The sequence below is a fragment of the Lutjanus erythropterus genome, chromosome 8, assembly GCF_056507025.1.
Source record: "Lutjanus erythropterus isolate fLutEry1 chromosome 8, fLutEry1.hap2, whole genome shotgun sequence".
NCBI lineage: Eukaryota > Metazoa > Chordata > Actinopteri > Lutjaniformes > Lutjanidae > Lutjanus > Lutjanus erythropterus.
Window position 1 is genome coordinate 19,664,589 of NC_139324.1, and position 20,445 is coordinate 19,685,033.

General features: G+C 39.2%; 1 protein-coding gene across 1 annotated transcript in view; it reads right to left on the reverse strand.

Annotated features, from left to right (window-relative positions):
• Positions 1–20,152, reverse strand: part of znf385b (zinc finger protein 385B) — a 36,253-nt gene extending 16,101 nt beyond the window's left edge. The window contains exons 1-3 of the mRNA XM_084724049.1: positions 19,401–20,152; positions 17,858–18,001; positions 17,457–17,573 (exon numbers count right to left, since the gene is read on the reverse strand). Of these exons, the coding sequence (XP_084580175.1) occupies positions 17,457–17,573; positions 17,858–18,001; positions 19,401–19,596 (457 nt within the window). The 5' untranslated portion in view covers positions 19,597–20,152. The remainder of the gene's footprint in view (positions 1–17,456; positions 17,574–17,857; positions 18,002–19,400) is intronic.
• Positions 20,153–20,445: the final 293 nt, after the last annotated feature.

A 20,445-nucleotide genomic window follows, 5' to 3' on the forward strand; every position in this document is an offset into this window, starting at 1 on the left:
TTTTCTGCATCACCAACTAAATGCATGTGGGTTCCTATGGCGACACGACACATACAGACGCTGCAGTACCTGCACAGCTTTGCATTATTCATGTATAGCTCAACATGTTTGCATGTAGACCCCTTTGGTGTTGGTAAATATGAGATAGTTTTTTGTGGGCGGAGCTTACGTGGTGGCAAAACAATCCTCTAAACACGCTACCTAACACTAGCTAGCAAATTCTGTTGTCTTATATCTTGACAACGGCTGCAGAAAATGCAAGTTCTTCTGAATATGTATCATCACTCACCCTCCAGGACCACGAGTCTTGAACAAAGAATTACAAAACATCATTACTCTTGGTAGATAATACACATTTTTCAATAGAAGTCTAACTGACCATAATTATAAATCTACCTAAAATTTATCCATCATTGGTTAAAATAGTTAAGTAAACCAATGTGCAACACACATTTTTCTTTCCTAGGTGAAATTTTGCTGTGCAAAGACTTGCAACACTTTAAAAATATTTTCAGTTTTATGACAGTAAAAGTCTTCACACATATTCACACACTCTCTCTCTCGCTTATCCACATCAGCTCTCTCACTCTCTCTCTCTCTCTCTCTCTCTCACTCTCTCTCTCTCTCTCTCTCTCTCTCTGCTGCGACTCTGCATCATATTTCGTGATGAGTATAGATTTATTCCACTATCAAAAAGATTCGTGGCAGGTTACAAAACATTCCCAGCTAAAGCTCTAGAAGCTTGATGCTGATAATGCAGATCATGCAAACTAACAAATTACTCATAAGAAAAACTGCAAATACAAAATCTTGTCAAAGATTTACATAAATATATAATACCACTGAAAATTAATAAAGCCTTGATTTAAATGATATAATAGTAAACAAACCCTTATTCTCGTTCACAGGTAATCATCAAAACATTCACACTTTTAGCATGTATGTCAAATGTTTTTCTAAATATAATAAAGTACATTTTTAGAGAGTGTTCCGCAGTGTTACTAGACTTTGTGAGGCAGTAAAACAATACATCTAATGTTCCTCTTTTTTCAACACAGTACTCAAATCTCTTCCCTCCCTGTATGTTGTATACAGAGACAACGTAAACTAATCTGAGTTTGGTGAATAAAAGTGAACAGTGTGCTGGAACGTGTGAGCTGAGTATTTTCTGTCAGTATATCATCATCCAGACTGTTATTACAGCTTCATTAGCTCATCATCCACCTCAGCAGAGAAAAGAGAAACATCTGGTCCTGTTAATCAGACTGTAAAGTGATTTGAACGGCTGGACTTAAAGTGAAACCGACAGCAGCACAGACATTTCCCACACAGGCAGGCAGCAGGAAGTGATGAGGTCTGAGGACGAGGAAGAGGAGAATAGCAATGAAGGCGATTACATTTATTCAAATTAAAGGTTCCTACCTGAACCAGACGTCTTTTTTTCTTTATCTCGATCCAGATTTACTTTTCAACTTTCTCTCCCCTGACCGCCTGTGTATTTATTCTGTTCTACTGTACTCTGTCGTCTACTGTACTCTGCTGTTCTCAGTCCGTCTGTGTTTCTCTGCTCTCGTCTTTGTACGAACCAAAGAGCAAACACACCCACCACTCAGTGTGTGTGTGAGAGAGTGAGAGAGTGTGTGTATCAGGTGACTGGAGCAAGAGTGGCATGTGTCATCGCTATCTGAACCCCCAAACCCTGAGCGTCAGGTGTGTGTTTCTGTGTGAGTGTGTGTGTTTCTCTCTCTCTCTCTCTCTCTCTCTCTCTCTCTCTCTCTGTGTGTGTGTGTGTGTGTGTGTGTGTGTGTTACTCCTTAATCCCCTGCTGCCATTTCCTCCAGAGAGAAGAAACTCTATCCCCAGGGACGAGAGAGACAGGGAGAGTGAGAGAGAAAAGACGACCACACACACTACTTACAGATTATATTGGAGGATTAAAGATTATATTACCCTGTTGCAGTGACTTTTGCGTGTGTGTGTGTGTGTGTGTGTGTGTGTGTGCGTGCGTGCGTGCGTGTGTGTGTGCTTGCGTGTGCATGTGATGAGATCAGAGAGCAGTTGTTGTAGGTTCACACAGTCTCTTGTTACACAAAGTGCAGTGTGTGTGTGAGAGAGAGAGCAAGACACAAAAACAAGTGATTCACACTAAATAATATCGGTCTGCACATTAAAATAAATAACAAAGTGTGATATTTAGGACCGTCCCTGACTAAGAATTAGATTTGGCTATAAAATATGAATATTCAACGATTTGTTCTTTTTTTTTCTGTTAAGTATGCCACACTAAATTCCTATATCAGCCTACATGAGAATGTTTCACAAGTAAGACTCCATTTTAACATTTTGTCATGTGTTATGTGAAAACAAAAGATTTTCAGACAGTCTGGAAAAGTAAAAGCGTGTGTCCTCCTGTAGTTTAGGTAAAAAGTTAGTGTATCATGGAGCATCTTTCTCCAGCCACTGTCTGAGGTCACCTATCCTGACTGTGTGCTTCTTCACTCCATGAATTAAAGATTTATTTCAACCAAAGTGACCAGAGTTAGTGATTACTGGAGGAGTGGAAAGATCAACCAGTGTTGATGTTTTTGGTGAGTTTCATTTTGTCCCTGTCAAATTTAACCAAAACCAGTGATGATGATAAAATTACAAATCTGCAATCTGATGAGTATCTCGAGAGCAATTAAACAGCTTGCTCACTAAAAGAAGGTCTCTCACTGTGTGATGCTCTCCATAATGTTGTCAGACACAACAATCCGAGTATGTCAGATGTAAAAACAAGCACCTGCCCTGCAGGGTCCACAATGCGCTGCATGAGGTAAAGTGACTGACAGTACATCACCTGCGCTCCGTTTCTATCACTCCTCTCCAATTCGATCAATCTTAGTTTTGTTAACTTTTAAACTTGGTTTGTTATCTTTACAACCTGCTGTGCTGTTGCATTGCTCTGTGTATGATGATGCAGCTAAAGCTGTAAAAGCTGAAGCTTGTTCACTAACCACTCGTTTCACACTCTCTTATAAGTTAACCACAGGAGCATTTCATCACACGATGCTCTAGCTACTATAAACATATATTCACGATTATTTATAATTCTTCATTGAAGCCTTCTTACACAGAGATTGCACAATATTGCCACAGCGAAGGCTCGTCTGTACGCCAACTTTGTGTTTTTTTTACACAGGAGCAAACAACACTGCTGCCCCAGTGTCTGGTTTTAAACAGGATGCCAGCATTGCAAAAGAGGTGTGACATAAAACAACAGTGTCCACGTCTATTGTCATGGCCGCGCTGGTCAACAAGCCATTCAGCTCTTCTGTTGTTTTCTAATCAGAGTTATGTAGAGCAGATAACATCATCAGTTTGACTCTGACTAAACAGATCCGTAGAGGATGCCACAACCACCTCCCTCCACTCAGTCTTTAGGATGGAAGAACTCTATAGCAGGTCATTGAAACTGCACAGAACATCATTGGTACCCATGTAGCAAGCATCAGTGATATCAGGGAGGTGAGGTGACACTGGGTGATACTAAAAGACAACACCCACCCAGCCACAGCCTGTTCACCCTGCTGCTGTCTAGCGAGAGATACAGAAGTATCAACTGTCGTAACACCACACTGAAGAGTTGTGAGGCTGTTTACTTCATCCTCACTGCTCCATATAAATTAGCTTGTTTTATATTTTTTCTGTGCTTTTTTTTTTTATTTAATCTCTTCAGCCAATCCAATCAATCAAAGAGAGAATGTCAGTATCCAATCTTTTTGTAAATGATAAATAAATGTCCTTGTATCCTTGAATTATTGTAATGATTTGTATGTGTTCCTGGATAAATGTGAGGGGAAGGATTTCTCTCCTGTGTGTGTGTGTGTGTGTGTGTGTGTGTGTGTCTGCTTAGTGCATAGCCAGACTCATCTCCACAGCACTGTGTCAGCACTAGAGAAAGCTGTCAAATTTAACACTGTTTAGTGTTGCTGGTATGTATATATTTTAACTTTGGACATCAGGTTAGCTGTTTCTCTCTGCTTCCAGTACTTATGTTAAGCTAGACACGTCTTGACTCCAGCTCCATTCTTAATGCACAGACATGAGATTGATATGAATCCCGCTCTCTGAAATAAATGAATTCCCAAAAATGTTTATCTCTGAATAAAGAAATTGACCATCACCTTTACAAGTGGCGCTTTAATGGGCACACTTTTGATTCTGGACGTCCAATACAATTACAATCACTGGCTTCCCACTGCAGCTAAAAATCACTGCAGCTGCTGATGAAGGCTGGAAGAACCCACAATATTAATACACCAGTGATCCTACAGGGAGGAGAACCCGTCTTACTACCTTCATCTGCATCTTAAACATTCGTTATCCACAGAGAGGGAGCGTGGTAGAGCGACATAGACGGAGCGTGGTTTTGCTGACGGCAGCATTAGACATCACACTGCATTATTATTATGCACAGAAACACACACATTAGCATAACAAGCCTGTGTGTGTGTCTAAGTAGGTCACGTTCAGATCCTTCTTCATCCAAAATAACACACACACACACACACACACACACACACACACACACACACACACACACCAAGATACAGACAGACCAATCAGGAATATGAAGGCAGACAGGAGAGCTCCAGCCTGAGACTCAGTGGGAAACAGTAGAAAATAAAAGAAAGAACAGTGTAATCACCTGCAATACAAATTACAGTCGAGTTGTACAGTGCTGTATAGAACAAGCAATACACATTCTTATGCTTTAGATATTCTTTCATTAAAGACATAATACGCAACATATTCCTGAAAAATTCAATGTATAGACTTAAATAAACACAAAGCCTATCAGTTATCACTTATGACCACTAGAAGTGTGTGGTGGTGGCTGTATCTGCAGAGACTCTGCCTGTATTCCCTTATTTTCCAATTATTTTGTTGTGCTCTGAATGCTTTACCAACCAAAAACGTCTGTATTTGACATCCTGGAAATGAGACTCAGCTATCAACAATCTGTCTGGCATGTGTACAAACTGCTTGGACAAATCTGATTCTACCTTCAAGCCTGACCAGTAGTGGAAATTAAAGCGTCTGAAAGTTTGTTCTGAGGGTGGCACAAGAGGAAGGGTCGATATAATCTAAGACATTCTTCCTTTCCAATGGAAAATAAAAAAGCGGCAGATTTTTCGCCTTTGTGAAATATTCATCCAAGAGTGGTTTTCATTTTTGGCACACCAGTCATAGAGACTAAAATATCTGCGTGACAAATGAGTCTGGCTCTGACTGAAAGAGGCTACAGAGCAACTGAAACACTGAACAGCCATGTAAATTTAAATAACACTAAGCTAACTGGTACCTAGTGTGTAACTTTCAAAAAGACAAACTTTGACTACAGCTTATTCCAACTACTAGTTACATTTCAGAATTTACAGCTGTCTTAATTCTAGAAATTGTCATTATGTGTAAATTAAGACTTGTTTTAAACATAAAAACCATGGCTGACCAAGCAACTGTATCAAACCACTCAGCTCCATTCACTTAGGCAGTCCAACACTTACAAGGCTGCTTACTGTAAAAATTCAGTGAAGAGTGTAACAATAGAGAAATCTTCCAATAAAATCTCATTGCAGAGCAAAGCTGTAGCAGAGCTCAGATGCTGTAGCCTCTTAAGGTTCCCATGACTCGGCTCGCAGAGCTGGAACGTCTCTAAACAACGTTTTAGATGCAGCTAAAGTGATCCACGGATGTAGGAAGGAGAGCAGTCACAGCCTCTGAGACCACCAAGGCCAGTCTGATGACAGGGAATAGGCTACAGTACCAAGCTGGTTTTCTTGCCAGGTTTGGCTCCTGGCACTCCAGTGGGCTGAGTCATGACATACCAAGCTCATGTTTTTACTTTAGCATCAAGTAAAGCTATATTTACATCTGGATGCTCCTTAAACAACGCTGGAAATATTCCCCGTCAGTCTCTGAGGTTATGTTTGTCCCAGGGATCAGTCATGTTCACTGAGAGGCTGCTGAGCCTGGTTCTGCTGCCTGCTAACAGCAGCCAACAGTCACCGTTAGGCACTTTAGCAACAAGTAAGCTGCTAATGCTATCTGTCTATCAGGTAGATTAAATAAGTGAGAGCTGAAGCTTAGTCTTTGGAGGACAGAAGAAAGCAGAGAATATTTATTCTAAAAAATATGATTCAGTTTCACCAAAATCAGTGAATAAAATTATGATATTGTGCTTTTGTATAGTGAGAAATATTCCAGTCCGCTCCAGTGAACGGACATATTCTCCTTCCGTGCTCTGGCAGCGTCATAAATGAGACAGTCTTTCATTGAATATGAATTTAACATATGCCCCTGGGTGCAGGATGAGTCATCAACATTTTTTAATCATTTCCCTGGAACTCAGAAATATAATTAAATCACCTGATAATATCGACATTGTCAGTGTTGGGCCAGATAATGCAGATATGTGTGCTACATGTCACATATAATGATAAAAACACTTAAACATCGACTTTGACTTCATGGGAACTTTAATGTGGCAGGACTCACTACTGCTAACGCATCAGTCAGGCTCAGGAGGGTTTCCTCAGACAAACAAAAGACACAGAAGATGACCTCACTGTTGTATTTTTCCATCAGGTTACTTCTTTCTCTAAAAAAACTCTCTTCCTCCTCATTACTCGCTCCACCACATTGTTAGTAAAGCACAAATATGAGCCATGTTTTCCTTTTTGTTGTCATCTCATGTCACTGGTGAGCAGGTGTCACTGACTGTTACCATGGAAGCATGGCTCTTAGTTCAGAATCAGCCTAGAGGTACGATGGCTAACTTTTTTAGGTTTTACATAAGTCAGGCTTTATTATTGTGATTGTATTGTCAACATTGTCTAAATTTAATTTGATGAATCTAAACGCAGTCTAAAATATCTTTGTGCCTTTGTATGAACAGCCAAAGATACCACAGAATCTAAATTCATCAATTGTATCGTATTTTCATGAACTCTGTGTGATTTTGTAATACTCGGTCTCACAGAAAAACAGAAAAACAGAAAATATCTTAAAGAAACAGTGGGGAATGAAGCTCAAGTTTAATCTGCAGAACTAAGACAGGACACACACTGGACAAGGGAAACCATTGTGTGTGTGTGTGTGTGTGTGTGTGTGTGTGTGTGTGTGTGTGTGTGTGTGTGTCAGAGAGAGAGAGAGACACACCACACACACTGCGCTGTGGTGATGAGCAGCAGTGTGTGGGTAATCACAGCAATCACGCTATATATAATGAGAAGAATGTCAGACAGACAGTCAGACAGACAGGAAGTTGTCACTGATTCAGCAGACCAATCACAGCCTTTATTTGCTCCTAATCAGATACACAGTTTCTTCCAGGAATCTTCTAGAAGTTCTCTGTGTAAAAGGATTCATAATTTTTATTTAGCTAATGAGATTCCTGGAAACCGACGTTTCTGTGTGAACAGATGCAGTCAGATTTGCATATTGAGTGCACATAAGAAGATCATCACATTGAGCACATAGAGCAAGAGAGGCTGTGCAGTGCATTGTAGTGTTTGTAGCAGAGATCTGAAGCAGGCAAAACTCTGTTTTACAGACTAACGATCCACAGTCTATTGTCCAGGTTTCATCTACATGCTAATGTGCATTTTCAATTTGCACATAAAAGTCCTGACTGGAAATACTAGATTTTTGAGGGGGAAAAAATTAAAATATCCTTTTTTGAGGTGGAAAAGTTGGCATATTAAGAAAGAGAAAATGGTGACTGATGGGTTTTAGGCATGCTGGAAGCACGGCTCTATGGTTGCCAATGACTATCTGTCGGTCCATCAACCTATTTGGTTCAGAGCCCTGAAATTACCACTGTTGAATGAACTGTCATGAAATTCACAACAAACACTCACAGTCCTCACTGGATGAATCCTACTGTGGTGATCCCCTGATATTTCATAGCACCACCATGAAATTCAAATTTGTTGTTTTTGTTGACTTATTCCAAATCAAAAGCATATATTTTTGTGTCAGTTTTCAATCTAACTTAGTCTGCCTGAATCACTGAATTATGATTAGTCAAATTTTAACTCTATGTCTATGTGAGCATGGTTACACTTTATTATTATTTATATATGTACAGACTTTTAGGCATGTCTTGTGATACCAGGTCATAATAAACTTTGACTTGACTAGAAATATTTCAACAACTATTGGATGGATTGCCCTGAAACAGACAGTGTATATGTAATGGTAAATGCATTCATACATTTACCTACAAAACCAATGAACCATTTCCATCAGTTTCAGCTATATTTCCTGTTTACTGCTAATCAGCAAATGTTAACACCTAAACTAAGACAGTGAATAAACAGAACTGCTTAGCATCAGATTGTTAGTATTGTGACTGGGAGCATGTTAATATGCTGCTGTTGGCATTTATTTTGTACAAACTCACACAGAAAAATAGCTGTAGGCTGTTAGTCTTGTTCTAATACACATTGATGTTACAGTACCCCGACTATATCATGTACTAATATCTGAAGGTTAATATCAAGAGAAACAAAACAGCTAGCAAAATGTTTAGTTTACTGGATCTTTTGATTACACTGATACGTGATGAGTGAATGTTTCTAATGTTTCTTGCCTTTAATAACCACAGGTCCATTAAATCACACATAAATGTTTGGTGTCCAAATAATTTAGAAACATTTAAGATAAAAAAAATACAATTATCAAATACTTACTACTTATCTAATTCCTTGTTTTATTACAAATATCTAGTCCTGTAACATCATCCTTTATTGTAAAATCGACTTCCATCTGCCTTCATCACGTGTTCTCCTCATCAGTTTCAGCATTTACCCCTCAGCCAAGACAAAATAGTGTTCAGCCCAGCTCCAAACAAAAAAGATCAATAGAAATGGACTGATTGATTGATCAGATGAACTATAATAAAACTAAAACACAGCAGAAAATAGTGCAAGAAAATTAGGTATTTTGTTGTGATCTGAAAATAACTGTGTTAATATAATCAAACACTGATTCTATCTTGTCAGTGTTGAAGATAATGACAGACATTTTTAGACTGAACATATCACGAGCAGAGAGACTGACACCTCAGTTCAAGGTTTGTGTCCGGGTCATGACCTCCTGTAATGTAATCCCCACCATACCCCGAGAAACAACATACACTCACACACATGCGCACGCCTGCAGACACAGTGTATATATAATTAGACACCCAGACAGAAAAGACGCTAACACTGAAAACCAAAGTGGCTAAATTTGGAACTCAAACACAAATAGGCAGAAGAAGGATTTCCTACCTCGACTCAGGAAACTACTCCACATCATCGACTGGGAGACAGCTGTCTCACCTCCTCCTCCTCCCTCTCCCCTCTATCATCTGCTCCCCCGATAATAAAAAGCAATGAAGAGAGAACCCAAAACAAACAGCAGAGAATCGCCACCTGACTGTCTGACTGTGTGAGCACAGAGGGACACGTGTGTGTCTGTGTCTGTGTGTGTGGATGGAGGAAGGCGACTGACACTCAGCGAGAGAGAGACAGAGTGTACAGTGTACTTGAATCACTGAGGTGATGATATTCAGGGTGAGCGGTGATGACAGCCCCTCTGTCTCAATGGAAATCCCTCTTTCTCTGTCGCTGTGTCTCTGTGTTGCTCACTCGCGCTCAGCCAGTTCACGGCATCGTGATTCAAAAAGAGAAGAGGAGGAGAGGAAGGAGGAGGAGTGAGGAGGGTACAAGACTTTAGTTCATTCGCAAAAACAAAATACTAAATATACACAAAAATGAAAGAAAACAGCAAACAATTAAACAAAATAACCGAGTCCTCTACCAGTAAAACCAATCCTGTGTTATCTTTTCTATGTTTTAGATCATACAGTCATTCTAGCTGTACCAGTCATCTACCAGTTACATGAGTCCTACCGATTTCTACTTAGTCTTGAGTCCTACCAGTCCCTTGTCCCTAATCCCTTTACTAGTTATGCTAATATTACAAGTTTTATACTACATTCTAACTAGCTTCACAATACACCTTAACTAGTCTCAGGTCCACTAGTACTGGCAATTTTCTACCAGACATTGACTAGTCCTCCTACTCCCCTTTGTTTTCCACATGCCTTGCACTAGACCTTGACAAGTCCCTCAGGCTTTGTACTACATCTTGACTGATCCTAATTCCACTAGTCCTGCCCATTTTCTACTAGACCTTGACGAGTCCTTCTAGTCTCCTATTATGTTTTCTACAAGCCTTACACCACACCTTGACAACTCCTAGTTCCGCTAGTCCTCCCAATTTTCTACTAGACCTTAACTAGTCCTACCAGCCCACTACTAGTTCCTCTCATCCTATCAATTTCTATTTGACCTTGACTAGTTCAACCAGCCCTCTACTAGTTCTGCTAGTCCTACCATTTTTCAAGAAGACCTTGTCTAGTCCTACTAGCCCTCTACTAGCTCCTCTAGTCCTACCTACTTCTACTTAACCTTGTATAGTCCTACCCATCCCTAACCCCTAATACCAATCCCTTCATTAGTTGTACTAGTATTACCAGTTTTATACTACACTTTGAATACTCCTACCATTCCTGTACAATTTTTGCTGGTGTTACCAGTTTTCCACTAGACTTTGACTAGTCCTTCTGCCCAGAACTTTGACTACTCCTACAGTCCCAAATCCGCAGCAACAATTCCTTTACTATTACCAGTTTTCTATTACACTTTTCAAGTTCTACCACTTCTTACTTACTATGCTGCCGTTGCCATTTTTTTCACCAGACTTTGACTAGATTTGGCAGTCTTCTACTAGTTTTGCTAGTTGTACCAATTTTCTTCTAGTCCTTGACTCATCTTACTAGCTGTCTCTTAGGTCTACTAGGTCTAAACCTAACCCTACCATTTTTCGACAAGACCTTGACTAGCCTACCCCTCCTCCGCTATATATGCTAGCATTACAAGTTGTCCGCTAGTTTGACCTTCCTACCATAGACTTAAGCTAATAATAATGTTTAGCATAAAACAATTGATATGCCTGGGAAATTGATTATCACCGAGCAGAATTTTACACTTTTGTTAAATGTTCTTGTTGTTAAGTCGTGTTTTATGTGAGTTAGTGGAGCCAATGTAAAATAAACTAAGGTTGAATTAGAATAGTATTGTTGAAGAAATATTGTATCATTGTCCAAAGAATCAATATGATATTGAATTGTGATGAAACTTGTGATTTATATCCCTAATGAACATGTTGGATGATTTTATATTAGTCCTCTAATAGCCCTACCAGCCCTCTACTAATTCCACTTGTATTAAGAGTTGGAAACTGGTGGGCACAGATGTGGGTCATGTGGACGCAGCATCTCGGGTTCAACTCTGGTCATACACCAGTCTCTACCCTCTCTCCCTCTCTGAGCCTATTGTCACCACTGTACAGCACTATGAAGACTGTGAATCTGTCAGCTGTGTCTATTCATACACTGAAGAACACATCAATGCAAAACCACACATCAACACCTCAATCTCTCCATCGCTCACACACACTCTCTCACACACACACACACACACACACACAGCTAAATATGTGTCTATTAATAACTGTCTATTTCTCTGCTCATTATGCATGGGGTATCGGCAGGACAACATGCTGACCTTTATTAGCCCAGGAGAGCTAATTAGAGCTAGCTTGCACACACCACTCAGATGAAAAGGAAAGGAAACATAAGGTGAGCTGATTTTGACATTTCTATTCTACTAGAGAGAAAAATCCCATTAAAAGTACATTTTACATTTTACCCTGTAAAAAAAATAAATTTCAGTAGTCTCCCCAAAAGAGGCCATCTTCATACACAACATTCTTCAGCATATTTACTGCATTACAATGCAATAGATGGTCAAAGCACATTAGTGTTGTTGTCTGCAGTAACCAGCAGCAACCCTGCCCACACTGAATACTGAAAAGTACAAGAGCAGAGCACAGCAGAGCAGGGGAGACAAGCTTTAATATATAAAACGTTATTAGTCTCATGTGAGTTAATCTCTTCATTTGCACTGAGCATGTGGATCATGGGAATTCACTTCTTTCATTAGTGAATGAGTCTGTGTGTCTGTGTGTGTGTGACTGTGTATGTTGCCTCCTAGTGGTCACTAACTGCCACTGAAAAGAAAACACAACAATGAGTGCACTCAGCAAGAGCAAGCACTACATATGGCATGTCCCCATTATAGCTCCTCAGCCTGAAAGCATATCACTTTTGCACATTATGTGTGTTTGACAGTGTTGGAAATGAATTTAGTAGCAGTGTATTTTGAGTGCTGTCGGGACATAAAAGTATAAAAGGTGGGGAAAGCATTAACTTTTGTTTCTCCTGTCTTCCTTACCAATGCACTACACTGTTTACTAACAAGCTAAAAAGTTTAAAAAGAAAAACATTACATTGGCTGCATCCAAAATTCCATACTAACATACTGATACTAACCTATGTGTGATTTTTTAGCAGCCTACATCTGAAACCTTAGTATGAAATCAATAGTATGCCAGGTGCAGAGAATATTACAGTATGCAAGCACTTGACGCTACAATGTTATAAATATCCCACAATGCAATGGAGTATTGACAACAACATCAACAAACTTTTCTCACTCTCACTTTTCTGTGTGTAATATATTTTTTAAATTAGTTTATTGTAGGCATGGGTTACCACGGTTGCATGTCTCCAACCAGCAAGGAGGCTCTCAGGAAGCAATGTGATACATGCTGAGCAGAGCATTCAAAAGGATGCATACTATTCTTGTATTTACTTAAAAGTATGTTGAACAATAGTACACTAGCTAGCTAAAAAGTTAGCTAGCTAGCAAACAATCTACGGTGAAACAAGTTGGAGTGCAATAGTTTTAGAGTAAAAACTAAACTGAGATTAAAAATTAAGAAAGAATTTGTGGATGAGGGAGAGAAAGGGAGTGAATTCAGAAAGTGGTTTAAGTGTTGATTCTGCAAATTTATATTGATTGATGTATTTTATGAAATCATACAGAATGTAGTGATGGAGATGTGTAGTGCAGACCATGAAAAAGTACAAGTTGTGGGGAAATAAATAGGGACACACTCCTAGTCATGATGCAGATTCTTGCACTGTGACTATGAGTGTTACAAATCCTGGATATAGACTGGAGTCTCTGCTAACAACTGTGTCATATAAACAGCTCCAACACTGATTGAACACTGCATGTTGGTATCCACATATACTTTTGTCTCCTGTGTGAAATGGCTGTAAACTCACTGCCCTGCTTCAAATGCCACTCCTTGTTTATAACCCTTTTTAGGAGGTGTGTTTAGCTTGCTGCATACTGTGGCTGTGCACCTACACACAGTGTGGGCAGATGGACTGAAAGAACATTTCAGAGGGAACATTGTACTTTTTACTACTACATTGTACATTTTGCTACATTTATCTGACAGCTGTAGCTAGTACTTTGCAGATTGAGATTTAACACACAAAGCATATGATAAATTGATAAAATATAATGCGTTGTTGTAGATTAACAGTACATAAAGTAGTTACAGTTAATGCCACATTCGCCAGTTCGAACATAAAATGATGCTTACATAATAAAGGCATAGTTTGTAGTATTTGGAGTTGTATGAGGTACCTAGTAGTAGTCAGTGTATTAACTATAGTAGGTACAGCTCGACACGCCCCCAGTTTGAAGATGGAGTACCAGCACAGAAGCTAAGGAATGTACTGCTCTGGGTCAGTAGCAAAATGTATTTTAGCCACATAAAAAAGTGCATCTAAAAAGAAAAAATCACTATCAGTTTGAGTGCACACTATATTTTGAATATTTTCACTGCTTTACCTTGCTGTCAGACAACCTTTTTAATGGGAAACTGCCATTATATAAGCCAAATATCATTCTCTCTCTTACTCCCTAACGAAATCCAGTCATTTTACCTCACAGAACAGAGGAGTTGCTGGGCTACTGCTGCCTCAGTCTGTTATTGTGTGATTTCAGTGAATCTGAACTAAAACACCGGTCACACAATAACACAAACAGACTAACTGATCAAAGCAACAACAGACCAGCCACTCTGGCCACTATTTACTGTAGGTAATACACTGACTATGAATAACTACCACCTACAACCCCACTTCAAATAATCCCATTAATACATCAGTATTAAAAACCCAGTACTATAATACATTCTAATATTACCTATTGATGACACATCAGTCGACCTAATAAGTATTTTTACTTTTGATACTGTAGGTACATTTTTATGGTGATACTTACATACTTTTATAGGTAAAACTTCATCGTCAAACTTCAACTTTCATCGTAATTCCCTCACTTAAAATAAAGGATCTGAGCACTTCTTTCATATCCTACAATGCATAGTTTTAGCCTTTAGGTGCTGACAGTGGGTAGTGTAAGTTCTATTGTTAATGTAAGAGGAAAAAGAAGAGAAGAGAAAAGAAAAAGAGATAATATAAGCTGATTTTATAGCCTATAAACTGAGTGATCCCTCCAGCTTAAACAACACACAATAATCCATTCAAAATAACTGGTTCTAGCAATTTAATGTGAACATCATTGATTGAGGAGCTCACAGATCTTGTTGACCATCCCCTTGTAGCACAACTGTTTGTATTGGCTCTGATGTCATCTGACCTGACTGCTGATAGGCTGCTCAGCCAGCCAGGTCACTGTCACACAGTCACACACACACACACTCAGCCAGGCCTAGTGGAGCTGAGTTCAGGCCAAAGAGCTTTTCATGGTCGAGGGAGCATCACGTAATAGACAGAGAGAGAGAGAAAGACATGACCATTCAGGCTGAGTGGTGTGTGTGTGTGTGTGTGTGTGTGTGTGTGTGTGTGTGTGTGTGTGTGTGTGTGTGTGTGTGTGTGTGTGTGTGTGTGCGTGCGTGTATGTGTGTCCAGTAGAGAGAGATTTAATCTTTAATCAGTGTTATTGTAGCCTGTACACTGATATGGACACACAGTATGTAATTACAGCTGCTACATACACACACACACACACACACACACACACACACACACACACACACACACACACACACACACACACACACACACACACATAACTAGGTGTGCGTGTGTGTGCGATTGTTCTTCGGTTTCCTGTCTCTCGTGACATCATCATCTCTCTTAGTGTAGCCCTAAGTAGGTGTGTGTGTGTATATGTGTGTATTGTATGTTTGTTTTTATTTACCGTCGCTTCCTCTTGTTTTTTTTATTTTTAAATTTATTTCCTTTAATTTAATCAGTTACGTTATTTACACTGCCTTTAACGTGGTACAGTTTGGAAGTCATGCCCACTCAGGCCTGAAACAGCAGATTTCCATTGGAAGTTCTGTTTTGTGTTTTTGATGAAGAACATAAAGACAACAAACTGCAGCACTGTGTTTTAAGGTGATTTTTTTTTTTGGAGATAATAGGGACAAACACCAAATATAATGTAAGGATAAGAACTGATGCAAGCAATGTCTTTGAGAAGTGTCAGTGTGGTTTTGGAGCAGTGCTCTGTCCCAGTTTAATGACCTGCTGCTGCTGTCTGCTCCACTTTAACTCCTTTACATCTCACGGCACATTCTCACTCTGTTGACCAGCAGTTTGACTTTAAAAACTGGGTCTGACTCACTGAAGACACTCTGAAACTGTTCCAGTCACATCTGATCACACAACCAGAGAGTGCCAGGCAGTGTGAAGACTTTCAACAGTAATTTCAACAGTAGATGGCGCTGGAAGTACTTAATAATAATTTATATAATAGTTAGTGTGTATAATAGTTCAACATTTTGGTAAATATGATTATTCGAGACTTAGAAGAGAATACTGATACCACTCACATGTCTGCGCATTAATTTTGAAGCTACAGCCAGTAGCCAGTTTAGCAGTTAGCTTAGCTTAGCATAAAGACTGGAAAAAGAGGGGAAACGGCTAACCTGGCTCTAAACATAGACCTTTTTGGCTGTCAAGGTATTTTTTTGTGTTTTCTAATGTTACTGAGTGACATTTCATCCTCCAACTACAACAAAATGCAAATTTTAGCCACTGTGTTAGACATGATGCACCAGTTACAAATATTTTAATTAAAGAATGACAAAATAAACTATAGAATGATGGGATATTCAAAATTATAAAAAAAAAAATACTGAGGAAAGAAACAGAAAAAACTACTCTGGATCTACATACGACCTTTTCGTGTTTTCACAAGATTTGCAGCCACTGTAATGTCCTGCACACAGAAAAGGGTGAGGTGGGACAGTTGTCATCTGCAAGCTCACTACTAGGTGCCTCTAAATCCTACAGACTGGTCCTTTAACCTCATAGTCATTGATTATTTGCAGAAACAATACGATGAACAAGACTACAGCTATGCATGCAGCTCTGTGATGCTGAAATAAGCCACAGCAGTGCTTTGAGCTAAATGCTAATGTCACTAAAATGTTCATAACAACAATGCACGCTGATGCTAAGCAAGGATAACATTTATCATGTTCACCATGTTAAAGAAGCATGTTAGCATACTAACATTTACTATTTAGCACAACAGCATTAGTTTTGCAGGTATTTGGTCACAAACCAAAGTATTCAACAAATTAAAAACTTGACCTAATGATGGCGCTAGATGAGAACTTACCTTACTTACTTACCATACCTAAAAGCAAAGTTAATAACAACAAGTTAACAGTTATTATAATTCATAATGAGGCCATTCATTGCAATTCCACGATTGAGAAATAAAAAAAAGAAACACAAATTTCAACTTCACGTTGATGCTGGAGGAAAAGTCACCTGATCACCACAGTCATTAGGATCCAACGTCTAGGAACCATGAAAGTAAACTTTGTGTCAGTGCATACACTAGATGTTTATATATTATAGAGGAAACATGAACACTGTGCTGCTAGCATGGCTAAAAATTTCAGCATGTGAACATGACTGACAGGTGTTTGGATGGAGTTAAGAATTCCTCATACAGAGGCTGAATATAAAACTGCAGTGATGAGCTGAGTTAATGCAGGGTCAGTTTATCTTTTTAGCGGTCAATCTGAGATCCAACACACACTCTGACCTCTCCCCGGGGACAGCAGCTGTTGTTGATGGATGAGCCAAAGTCACTTTCACTCAGCAGACAGTCAGACGCTACAAATTGATGTCCTGTTTGGCTCTTAATGTCCCCGTAGTTACCGTGACAACTTGCATATTTTTCTGCGATGTTGTTTGTACTAGGAGCCCAGACTACTGAGTGGGTATTTTCTCTCATGGAGGTACAGAACAGACATGCATGTCAGCTGTAGTCTTTGTGGTCTGTTCTTCTCTTAACAAAAGAAATGAGGTGACTCAAAATTTAATTTGATGAATCACTGCCAGCACACTACACCAGGGGGAGTAGAAGCAGAACTCGCACTGGTCCTACCTGCAGTTGTGCTGGATGGAGTGCTGAGGCCTGGACTGGGGCCTGGGGTCGGAGTTAGTCCTGCAGGCTGGGAGCTGACCCCTGTGGCCTGGGGAAGAGACCTGGACTGAGCCCCAGCTGCAATCAAAGACATCAAAAAAGCACACAAGGAGTTGACAATAATAAACTACAGAAACTGGTGCTAGTAGTCGAGCTCCTGCAAATTCTAATCCTGCTGCTACCACTACTAGTGGTACTGCAGCTACTACTATATTACTAAAACCTCTACATCTGCTTAGACTTCTGTGACCCAACCTGACAAAGTATCTTAATGAGATAAAGTTAAGAATAAATTGTTAAAAATGATTCTTAAAAACTACTCATGCACATACTACTGCTATAACTATCATATGACAGTTTACCTGCAGCCTGTTGCCCTGTCTCTCCAGCTTGGAGCTGTCTCACTCTCCGCAGGTGAGACCTGCCATTGTAGTGCAGCTGAGCCTGACCAGCAGAGGTTAGCTGCAGGTTACACACCTCACACAGCGAGTAGGCCCCGCCCTGACCTGTAAGAAAACAACAAGGATCGGTCAGATTACAGGAGAAAACTACACACATGAGTTAGACTGTGAGAGAAAACTGCGTGGATTGGTCAGGTTGTTAGGTTTGGGTACTGAACTCTGCACACCGAATTACATTCATAGTACCACGTTAAATCAATTGGTGCCAAATTTCGGGTGAGAGAATAACTGAGAGTACAGAGGGAAAAAGAAAGAGAGCTTGTTCACAGCACAGTGAGTCAAGGTGACAGAGAGCTGAAAGCAATTGTAAGTATGATTAAATTTTTCAAAACTCAACACTACAACACTCTCAGCAATACTTGTAATGGAAAATTGAATAGAAAATGGAAATGGAAAGGGTAACATGTCTAACCAAACACAAAATATGTCTGAAAGCCAAAGAGTGTGCAACTTACATTAGCACACCTGCAGCCAGGACCTAAAAAGTTTAAGTAAACAGTGCTGTACCAACAAAGACTCCTGTAGCTCAGATCAAACTGTCAAGTTAAACCATATAATCAAAAATGTTGTAAGCTTATTTTACTAAATTTCCTATTTCTCATCTAAAATGTTTGGTGTTTAGTTGTAATACAATAAAATTACTCCAGGCCACCATGTTGAAAATGGATGTGGGGAAGCCTGAGAGGGACACACATGAACATGCACATGCAACTGTCCCGGCTAAACCGAGAAGCTCGGATGACAGCACAAATACAGGGAGTGTAACTATATCTTTACATAGCAGATAGCAGTTGTTTTCTGACATCTTATGAGGCTGAATTTAGCACCTTAAACCCTCCATTGACAACAAAATTTATAGCGAGGCATCGCCAACTTCATCATCATCTTCAAGTGATTAATTAGCGTAGCTTAGCATTTTCACTAGTGCTAGGCAACAAACAATTGGCTACATCCAACTTTCCTATGTAATGTATTAAAACAGTAAGTGAGATTTATTAGTATGTCCAAAACCTTAGTATGAAACCACTATTTGTGAACTGCATAGTAATTACAGCAAAATATTACAGTATGCAAGCACAGCAGTGGTAACAGCAACAGCATAACAGGGAAGATATCACAGATACAACAAGCTCACAGCGCTACATGACTTGGGGACACCCTGCCAGGCTGGAGGTTGTAGGAAAAGATTTTGGATTTTATTTCACATGGTGTGTAAAATGTTCTAAAGAAATAACAAAAATGTTCTAAATAATTAACAGTATCAAAATTTAAAAGTTGAGACTTATTTTTTTTTACAACTGAACTTTTACTTTTGTTTGTTATTACAGAGTTAGAGTTAGAAGATGGTTGAAAACTACAAGGATCAGTATGGGAGAAAACAAAAACGATGGGTTGGAATGAAAGGCAATAATACAGAGCATTGGTGCAGGACTGTGTCAATCACCTGAGGATGGAGTCTGTTGGACAGAGAGACTGATGGTTGTAGGTGTGGGCCTGTCCATCAGCTCTTGACACATCCCTCCAAAGGCAAAGATCTGCCCGCTCTCCAACAGCTGAGAGGGGCTGAGAGGAGTCTTCATCCCTGAGGAGGAAGAGGAAAACAAGAACAGACATGAATATCCATCACTGATGTTGGACATCCTTAATATTTTATAGGTTACATAAACTATAGAAGAAAAAAAAACTAATTAAAAAAAAAAAACTTAAGATGCCCCCACATAATGTAAGATAATTAACTAAAATAAAGTAATCCATAGCGAGTAACATATCACTTAAAACACTCCTACACTATTTAAAATTTATAAGCACTATATCAAGATTTAATAAATCCTCTATAATGTAGTTGTATGTAGCTATAATGTCATTTTATTATCAGGTATCATTAATGTACAGTCTGTATCAACAATTATAACTTCTCCTATGAAAATGTATTTTATACTATTATAACTGTTCTAATTGTCATTTATAACCTGTTCTTAGACCAGCCACCAGTTTGGGATCCAACAAGGGGAGTTATGGTTGTTGACAAATGCACACAAATAAGCATTTTATCAAATGTTTATATAGTTTTTATAAAACACAAATAAGAGAGAACTAGAGTAAACATTTAAAACAGGCAAATTCTGCAGTTGAAAAAAATATCTGAATGCAATTTGCTACAACTTGAGGATTCCCTGTTTTGTTTTGTTTTTCCTCCGGTGCATTATCAAAGAAATACTGAGAAACATTGCAGAATAACATCAAAACCACTCAAGCTGTAGAACAGGACACATCTCCACTAGGTAACAGATGGTGAAGCACCTACTGCAATGCCACCACAACTGCCACATGCAACCAGCGGAGATTTGCAAAATATTGTATGATGTTTTTAGCAGATGCATACAAAGTTTTTAATAGAGTGTTTTGTATAGTATGGTCTTCAGTTTTCAGAATAGTGTAATGGTATTGTAACCAAGCAACCTGTGTTCATCTAACAGTATAAACTTAAT